Here is a 10,268-nt window from a genome sequence, read left to right as displayed (position 1 = left end):
GACAAGTAAGGATAAAGGCCCCTGTGCTTTGGTGAGGAAGGCAGAGAAAGCCACTTAATCAACTGAATCAGACTGGGGAGGTACACATTCTGGAAGAGTAGGAAATTGAATGAATGTCACAGGTGGGGTTAGGCTCATGAAGGCCTTGAATGGCAGGATTAGTAAACCTAACCCAATAAGCATTTGGAATCTGCTAAATATTTTTATATTTTAGCCCAAATTTCAGAGTTCATATTTTAACTATTTAACAAATAGTTAACAAATTTCAGAGTCAATAATTTAACATATTTTCAAATATTATAAAGAGAAATAGAGGAATGATAAAAATATAATTTATCATTCACGCTTAGATTAGCAGTCTGAATCTATAACCACAAGGAGAAAATGAACTGGGTAGACTAAATGAAGATAAGCTAATTAAGAGCTAGGCCGTTTCTTGGGGAGCAGGTGAGGGTAAACGTCTGATAAGTCACTGACCAGTAAGGGTTCTGTGGATCCAAACTGGATGAGAGGGTGGCAATATAAACACACGACTGAGAAGGCGCACAGTACAGAAGGAATTGGTAGTTTGGTGGCATGACAGGAAGAAAAGCTTATCAGGAAGACAGTTTTAGGAAAGCTAGACTTCAGACTTTACGTAATTAACTTCTCATTCTCAAATCTTCATATGAATCATTTTCTTGGGGAACCCCTTGACCACATCTCCCTTGGCAAGTTTAGATCAGGTTCTTATTACACATTCAAAGGATTATATTTTGTTGCTTCAGAACATTCACTTCTCATGGTTTACGATTGTTTAGTGTCAATTATAATTGTCTAGTAACATGTGTGAGAAAGGGTCTGGTCTGATTTTACTTGCCATTACCTCCCAAGTGCCAAATACAGTGCCTGGCACAGAGCAGATGCTCAATATTTGAATAATTCTTAAAGAGGCAATTGAAACTGTCCGACTACTTAGGAGTTAAAGACAGAGAGACTACTACATTGTTCTGGAGACTGTGGGCAGGCTAGGCTAATCTCGGGGAAATTCACAGCCTTCAGTCTTTTTAAATAAAAATAAATGAACTGACCATTCCATTCAAGAAATCAGAAAAAAGTCAGAGTGAAAAAAATGAAACAAAATCATTGTAAGCTATCTTTGAAAAGGCCAATAAAATACACAGTTACGCACAAGGCTAATCAAAGGAGAAAGGAAACCCACATGCATGTTTAGAGTAAGTAAAATGATGTAACAACCGATGAAATTAATTTAAAATACAGCAGAATACTATAGCCGACTCTGACCAAGCATATTAGAATATTAAAGTAAAATGGGCACTTTTCTAGGACAGTGAAAAACCAAACATTGATTCAAAAAGAAGAAAATCTGAATAATTTACTAACCATGATGAGTATGTGACGGCTCATCGTACTGTCCGTATACTCCTCTATGTGTTTGGATTTTTAAAATAAAATGTTTAAAAATATGCTTTCAAGAAGTAATGCTTTCCTCTCTCTGCGGAGGGCTAAATTTATTCAGCACCAATACTGTGCAGCAAGTTGACCCAACTGACACACAGGAAATGTCAAACATCAAGAAAGGAGTCCCGGATCGGCCCAGCGAGGGTTAGCCAACACCGGAGGTAAGGGACTTAGAGCTCAGCTCGCCACACCCAGAGCCCAACGCGCCTGCGCAGGCAGAAGCCGCTCGGCCAACAGGTCCAGCCCGGAAGCGCGGGCGCCCCGCGTCACGTGGTCGCAGACGGAAAGGGGCGGGGCGCGCGGGACGTGCTGCCGCGTAGTCGCCGGCTGAATGGGCGGCGGCTGAGCATGTGTTTGCCGCTGAGGCTGCTGCGCGCCTACGACCCGAAGGTTGCATGCCTATCCCTGGCCCGATGGTGAAGCCGGCGGCTGCAGGGACGTAGAGGAGGAGGAGAGAAACGGCAGCCAGACACAGGTCGGGTGCCCCTTCCGGAGGCTGCTAGGCCCTGGCTTCGTGGGGGTCATGGCAAGCCTGACGGACCGAGTGCGGGGCAACGGGCGCATCGCCGCCGGACTTCTGCTCAACCTGCTGGCGTCCATCTGCATCGTGTTCCTCAACAAATGGATCTATGTGCGCTATGGCTTCCCTAACATGAGCCTGACCCTGGTGCACTTCGTGGTCACTTGGCTGGGTTTGTATGTCTGCCAGAAGCTGGACATCTTTGCCCCCAAAAGTCTGCCGCCTTCCAAGCTCCTCCTCCTAGCCCTCAGCTTCTGTGGCTTCGTGGTCTTCACCAATTTATCTCTGCAGAACAACACCATAGGCACCTATCAGCTGGCCAAGGCCATGACCACGCCGGTGATCATAGTCATCCAGACCCTCTGCTACAAGAAAACCTTCTCTATCAAAATACAGCTCACACTGGTGAGTAGCTTCAGCTTGACGAGGCTCCCCTCCAACCACCCACCTCCTGGACCGTCTTTCCCCCTGGGAAATTTGAATGGTTAACCTTGCACTAATTCTCTTTCCCATAATCTTGAAATCCACACACGAGTCATCTGTGAGCATGTGAACTTCAGGCTTATTTGGGAAAGGTGGAAAAAAGCCATCTTGGCACTCTGTTGGGCTTTTAGCCCAATAGCGTTGCTTGTGTGAGTTTTAATAACTATAATTTGATGGAAATGAAATGCTATGATCAGTAAGAAAAGAAAACTGTATTGGGTGATGCAAGTCAGTGTATCGGACTAAGTGCAAAATCTCAAACTAAAACGATTATGATCAACGCTAAAAGTTTAGCATAAAATATGTCTCAGGATATGCCTGTGCCGACTTACTGCAGAGGTTTCTGCATCTTTAAATTCAAGAAAATGGGCTAAAGTATTTTTGGCACTTCATAACTTACAATATTCAAAATCGTAATGCTTTTGTTATACGTTTTTGTTTATATATTGTTGAGACACTAGGTTTGGGGGTCCATTTACACCTATTGCATACATGTGATTTTTTTTTCTTGCAAAGTGAAATACATTGACTCATTATTTTACCCAGAATTTTAAACAGAATTAAATGTGAGCATAAATACAGAATTATCATTTCACTTTGAAGAATAGGATTATCTGTATCTTTTCCGAATGGAATAAAGTATTTGTGGAGATTTGTTGTTTCCTAGTGATGTTTTTATGATTAACCTTGTAAGACACTGTGAAAGGAATACTAATTTTGTCTCGTGAATTTAATCTGAACAACGTTTACCTCTTTTTCTTTACAGATTCCTATAACTTTAGGTGTAATCCTAAATTCTTATTACGATGTGAAGTTTAATTTCCTTGGAATGGTGTTTGCTGCTCTTGGTGTTTTAGTTACATCCCTTTATCAAGTGGTTGGTAATTTTTTTTTTTCTTTATGTGCCTTTTTAGCAGATTGCATAAATTTTGAAGCTGTGTCCCAAGGTTTAGAAAATACAGTATAGAGACAATAGACTGTTGGAAAGAAAGCATAAGTGCATAAATTGTCTGACTCAAGGTGAAGAGAAGAAAGGAGACAGAGACACGTGGGTGTATGATGCTCACCAAATACCTCCCTACCTGTTAGTAAGTGTATAATACCCATGCTTAACAGTCTGAGTTTGGGGTGATGTTATATTATTTTCTGGGAAATCTTTACAAAATGAGTAGTAAGGCTTTTTACTTGAGGATTGAGTTCACTGGTTATATTTATCATTTACTCTTTAATTATGACATCATTTTGAAGGAGTGAGTACAGGCCCAAAAATTTGAACACAAAAGGAAAATTTCAGATTTATAAATCCTTGCCCCCCCAAAACATACCACAGTTACAGCTTATATATTGACTTCTGGTAATTTGTCTGTGTCAGTACTTTATAGCAGTGGGTATTTTACTTCTTGCACTAGCGCTGTGCTTTGCCTGTGGCAGGCATTTTTTAGAAATTTGTTCATTCACTTACTTCGTTACCATAAAATCTCAGCAAATACAAGTTTTTGTTTGTTTTGTATATAGTGGGGAAAAGAATAACGAACGGTATAGGGTACAGTGAAACAGTATTTTCTCTATACTGAAAACCTTGGACTGGAAATTCTGGGTGTGCCTGCATGGGGAATCAGCCAAAATGTGTGACCAATTTTACTTTTTTCGCAAATGTTCACTGGTTATCAACTAAGGCATTCTTGTTAAGAATGTTAGGAGTTTAATGATACAGCCTTAGCATCTTAAATTTTCTAGTACTGGTCATTTCAGAAACATTGTTATGTGAAAATTCTGGGGTTGAATACGTTTTTTTAAGTGGCACAGAAGCAGTTTAAATGAAAGAACAGTGACATGAAAGGATGGGGCACCCACTCAGTCTTGTCCCTTGGCTCTAAGATATTCTTTTATTACAGAGAGAAGTCAGAGGAAGCTCAGGTTTGTGCTTTAAGAAAACTACACTTGGGTGTATTTCAGTGAGTTTAAATTTTTTTTATTAGATCCAGTGAATGAACGTTCCTATTTACCTTTTTTGTTAAATGAACTTTTTGGGGGGGCCTAGTATGGATTAATTATTGAATATAGCAAGTTTAATTGTTGAACATTAGAGTTTCTTGTTTTTCTCATCAATAACTTCAATTCATGGTACTCTCCGTCTATGCCGATATGACCATTTTTGTTCACATAAGTCTTAAAATTGCTCTAGATTGGAATCGAAGGGTCCTGTATATTTATCCTCAGGTAGCTATCTGAAATGAGGTTCATCAAGGAATGATTGTCTACTAACTCATGGACAGAGTCTTTGAGTACTAGTAAATGATAAAAGTACGGTTACAGAATAGGTACATTCCCCCCAAAATTCATTTTAAAGAAAGTCGTATTTTTCCATCATATCCTGGTGTAATTTCTATGTTATTTCTTCTTATACTGCTAGAGCATTGAAAGGAGTTAAAAGATGCATGATCAGCTGTTAGCTTTAGTAGTAGATAGACGGTTGACTCCTTCGTTCATTCAGCAGACGTTTCTTCTGCTCAGCTTGCTACAGAGATGAAAAGCAGCTATAATCCAGTGTAGCAGAAACACATGGAGACAGGTGATCACAATTTGTATAGCTGAGGGTGTGAGGAAAGTTCTGAGGAACACCAGAGAAGAAGGGGCAGTTCTGCAAGAGGGTGAGGAGGTAAGATGTTATGGGAAAGTTAATTTAAATCAAAGGACACATAGGATAGGAATTTGCTTAGCGAAGAAGTATAGCGGAGGTCTTTCTTGGCAGTGATGTGTGAAGTACGGAGCATTTTTGGAGAACTTGGTTTGTTTGGTGAGACTAGACTTTGTGGAAACTTGTGCACTGTGGAAAGACAAGGCTAAGGGGTGGGTGAGACCAGATGGTGGAGTACTTGAGTATCTCTAGGAGGAAGTATGCTCTTTATCCTGCGGGCACCGGGAGAGGAGTTCAGCTGGGGGAGTGACTTGATCACTCCCTGTTTTAGAAACTTAACTCTGGTGGCAGTGAAGGGAGAGGAGGAGAAGGAAGGCAGAGTGACAGACAGAGCAGTTGGGAAGCTCTCCAGGGTTCAAGGGGCAGGCGGGCAGGACCTGAACAAGGACAGTGGTACTGGGCGTGGAGGTAAAACTCCAGAGCCCTTTTGGAAAAAGAATTAGTGGGACCTGACTGAATGTGAGAGTGAGGAAAGTAAGGAGCCCGAGCCTTGGAGATTATTATATCTTCATTATCCAACCCACCCAGGAGGAGCTACTCTGGGAAAGGAAGGAAGGAGCTTCACCATAAACAAGTTCCTGCAGATTATCTAATGAAGCCAGCCAGTAAGCTGTGGAAGGTGTGACGTTCAGGAGGCTCAGGGAAGGAGGTCAGAACTGCAGGTGTCAGTGGAGAGTAAAAGAGATCAATTGGGGAGAATGAAGAAGGCCAGTCTCCTTTACAGATAGTAGGTGGAGGGAGAGGTGAGTGAGGAGGGTGTGCAAACTGAAGTCACGTTCTTTCAAGAGCATCTGCAGGTTGTACACGGAGCTCCAGCAGGAAGAGGGCCTAGGAGGAGTCTGTGGATGTGGCTGTGGAGGGGAGGGTGCCCTCTGGGGGAGCAGCTTCTTGAGAGGGATGGCAGCTGGAAGCCAGGCTGCACTGCAGTGTGGACACGCGGAGGCCTGAGGTCCCCACTGTCCCAGGCTGTTCTGTGTTGGACACGTGGCTGCCCAGAGAGGCTGCTGCAGCCACGCGGGGCCAGCGGATCCTCGGTGCCTTCATTACTGCTCCCTGCGTGCCCTGCGCCAGAGAATCGACTCTTTGTCCTTCACAGGCACAGAGAACTCTTAAGCAAGGCTGGCAGGAGTCCGCTTCAGATTTCCTGCTATATTTGTCCTGGTGGATTTCTATAGACGAGACTTTATGTAACGGGATACCCAGACCTACAGGAAAAAGAATTATGGAGGAGCGGTGATTCAAAAGCACGGCTATTCCTGCCAGATCGCACTCACACAGTCCTGTGGAGCATTCTTTAAAGCCACCTTTTCAGTTATATTTGTGAGGCATTTTGAGGACTGATGGGATTTGAGGCTTTGAGGCATTGGTTCTACTGAATGATGGTCTTTGAGGGTTTGTGATTATTGAGTTTATTGAGGTGTCCTGGTGGGGGGTTACCCACAGGAAAGTCAGCCGTGAAGGGGAAAGTTCTTTCTACCATCGATCGGGTTTTCTGAAGCGAATGAAAAGACCTCACATGCCTTTGTAGCCACACACCTTGGCAGCCACCTGGGATAGCTGAGGTTGCGGTCAGTCTCTAATTAGAGCCCGCCCTGCCCCCTCGTCTTCGCTTTGAGGGGCCATTTTTAGAAAGAAATGAAGTCTGACTCTGCATTTGTATTCCTGCTTATCCTGCTTGTAAATATTATCCTGCTTATTCCTGCTTATAACTTTCCTTTCCTGCCTAATTTTCCCAAGATCTCTAATGTCTGTGAGGCCCTGGATGCAGAGACTTTCCCCATTTACTAGGATCAGGAGGGAAGAGAAGACTGTTTTTTTCTCCTTTACAATCGAGAAGAAAATAGATCATTAAATTTATAAAGCTCCTTTCATCCAAGGTGCTTAAAGGATATGCATGTATATTATTGATCTTTGGAATCTTATAAGATCATTAGGCATTTCCTCTTCCCCTAGCTCTGCCCCACATTCCCACCTTTGTGGCTAGAGTTGCATATTAAGTGATGCTATTTTTTTTTCATTTCTGCCTCACTTGTTTTCTCTCTCAATTTTCAGTGGGTGGGAGCTAAGCAGCATGAATTACAAGTGAACTCGATGCAGCTGCTCTACTACCAGGCGCCGATGTCATCTGCCATGTTGCTGGTCGCCGTGCCCTTCTTTGAGCCAGTGTTTGGAGAAGGAGGAATATTTGGTCCCTGGTCAGTTTCTGCTTTGGTAAGTTCTAATTGTTTTGGTGTCTAAGAAACAAGACAATAATAATTTCTCCTTTATTAATGCAATTTTTAGTTTTCAGAGCACTGTCTCAGATCCATTTTCACATTTAATATTCAAAATTACCCTGTAAGGGAGGCAAGCAAGCTAAGGATTATTCTTCAGATGAAGAAACTGAGGCACAGAAAGATTAAGGGACTTGATTAGGGTCAAACAGCTAGTCAGCAGCAAACCCAGGACTAGAATTCAGGTCTTCTGATGCCTGGCTACTATCCTGACCATGCCAAGCTATAGCCCACAAATACTGTCAGGATTTTATTAACTTTTTTATAATGAAAGTATAGCTTTGTTGATTGTATTGTAATAATACAAGTAGTACATGCTCGTTGTATAGATTTCTGAACGTACATGAAAATATAGAGTGAAGGTCTCTCAGAATCCTGCCACGCTGAGATAATTACCTTTACCACTTTGGTGATAATCTTTTCACAGATCTCTTTTTCATATACACAGACACAGGTATGTGTGTGTGTTCAATTTTATTTACATGGAACAAAATTTATATACTCTTCTTGTCATGGATTCCTTTTCCCCAGCCCTCCTACCCACACACACTTCAACATCCCGTTTCCCCACCCCTGCTTGTTGAAGTAGGTCGTGTTCACATTCTAGTGTTTGTTCTCCATATTTTTCTCCGTGCTGTACATGCCCACATATAAACACACACAACATCCACAGGCACGGAAACACGTGTGTATACATAGATTAAATGTTTGTTTCTCTTACAAAAGTGGGGCCGTATTACACATGATTTTCTGTGTCTTGCTTTTCTCACTTAACAATATCTCTTGAAGTCTCTTCAAATTATTCTTTTGAGTGTCTGTATAATAGCTGCAATTCTTAACCACTGTGAACAGTATTACAGTAAACATCCTTGTACATGTGTCCTCGTGAACGGGAACTTTGTGTTCTATGGAATAGAGTCTTAGAGTGGAATTGCCAAATCAAAGGGGTATGCATGCTGGGGACATTCTAATAAAGTTGGAAAGTATAATCCCCTACTGAGGAAAGGAACTTCTGCTTCTCATACTTCTAACACAGTCTGTGGGAATGTCTTTTTTGTTGGTGACATTAATTTCTCAAACATGCATAGCCCTCAGTCTGTTCCAGGCACTATTCTAAGCACTTCGCAAATATTAATTTATTGGATCCTCATAACAACTTTATTAGGTGGGTACTATTATTATCCCTGTTTACTGTTGAGGAAGCTGAGAGATAGAGTTAAGTAACTGACTTAAGATCCAATAACAGAGCAAGAGTTTGAATCCACACATTCTGGATCCAGAGTCCACGCTCTTAACCACCTACTAGGCTACCTATGAGCAGATTGGTAGTTGTTTCAAATTTGTGTACTTTGGCCATAGGGCCTTTTTTCCAAAGTAGAAACCAACCGACCTCTCTCAGATAATATTTCCTCTTACTTTTACTGAAGTTCTAGCCAACTTGGTCATCTGGTCTCCTAACCACTGTGGCTCAGGCACCTTAGACTAGAAAGGGAGAGGTTTCCTGTGACTGGCCCTCCAACAGATTTGAAAATGAAGAACTCAGCTGAAAAGCCATCAGAAAGGTCAAAGAACCAAGAGCACAGCAGTCTGAGGCCATTGAATAAGGGAAAGTCTCTTTCATTCCTTCTTGTCCCTAGAGGGCATCATTGCCTCAAAAGTAGAGTATGTAATTGTGTTTTTGATGATGTGCCAGGTCATTAAGAAATAGGTCTGTGACTTTCTGTGAACTCAGTAAAATCAACAGTGATACATTTCTAGAAACAGTTTCTAAAGTCTTTAAGGAGCAAGTTTGTCTTGGTTGAAAACTGAACGAACCTCACTGTTGGCAAACAAATGAGGTGTTCCTGTTTCTACCTAAATAGGAAGTACATCGGGCTCCCCTGGTCCCCTTATAACTGCACTGATTTAAAAGCTGAAAGGAGGTAGGGTATAGCTCAGTGGTAGAGTGTGTGCTTAGCATGTACAAGGTCCTTGGTTCAATCCCCAGGACCTCTGTTAAAGTACTACCACTACTACTACTACTATTACTACTACTACTACTACTATTACTACTACTACTACTACTACTACTACTACTACTACTACTACTACTACTACTACTAAATAACTAAACCCCCCCCAAAATAAAAACAAAATGAATAAAAATAAAAACTGAAAAAACCCACATGAGACAGAAAGAATCTTCAAATATGACATGTTTTCTTTGGCATTGAAACTTCTTAGTAATTCAAATCACAATTAATATTTGCTTTAAATTCTCTTATTTCAGAAATAGAAAATGACTTTATAACTTTTACAGTAATGCTGTGGGATGGGCTTGAACAGAATGTTGTATGTCTCCAGTGGTGCAGCCACTTTGTCCGCCGTCCTCAGCCATGTCGGTGTACTCGCTGTTCTAGGCACATGCCTGTGACACCCATGCTTTCATGCCTCCGTGCTCTGAACCATACTGTTTCCTCTGCTTGAAATCCTACCCCTCTTATTTCTCTCTCTAATCTAAACATACATTTGAAATCCAAAGACTTTTCTTGCTTTCTCAGCCCAAAATGCCATCTCCATCCTAGAGAGTCCTGTACAATCTGTTGTCTCTTTGCTCAATGATGAGGCAGAGCTCAGGACTCATTTTCTTTCATTGAGCTGTGCATCTTGTATTGCTCTCTCTCTTCCACATAGTTATGAGGTAGCATAGCATAGTGAGTTAGGAGCCAGGACTCCAGAACCAGACTTCCCTGGGTGTAGATCTCAGCCCTTCCACTTACTAGCTGTGTATCTTAGGCAAGTTGCTTTACCTCTCTGTGTTCTGTTTTCTTGTCTGTGAAAATGGAAGATATTT

General features: G+C 41.8%; 1 protein-coding gene across 4 annotated transcripts in view; it reads left to right on the top strand.

Moving 5' to 3' along the window:
- Positions 1–1,754: 1,754 nt before the first annotated feature.
- SLC35E3 (solute carrier family 35 member E3) overlaps positions 1,755–10,268 on the top strand; it is a 33,811-nt gene continuing 25,297 nt past the window's right edge. For 3 of the 4 annotated variants that reach the window (XM_031462813.2, XM_064491707.1, XM_010994194.3), the window contains exons 1-3: positions 1,755–2,386; positions 3,231–3,341; positions 7,215–7,373. In XM_031462813.2, the coding sequence (XP_031318673.1) occupies positions 1,985–2,386; positions 3,231–3,341; positions 7,215–7,373 (672 nt within the window). In that variant the 5' untranslated portion in view covers positions 1,755–1,984. The remainder of the gene's footprint in view (positions 2,387–3,230; positions 3,342–7,214; positions 7,374–10,268) is intronic. The other variant, XM_010994195.3, reaches the window with a different exon arrangement.

Source organism: Camelus dromedarius, chromosome 11, assembly GCF_036321535.1.
Source record: "Camelus dromedarius isolate mCamDro1 chromosome 11, mCamDro1.pat, whole genome shotgun sequence".
Taxonomy (NCBI): Eukaryota; Metazoa; Chordata; class Mammalia; order Artiodactyla; family Camelidae; genus Camelus; species Camelus dromedarius.
Note: the sequence above shows the minus strand (reverse complement) of the source record. Positions and strands in the feature narration are given on the sequence as shown.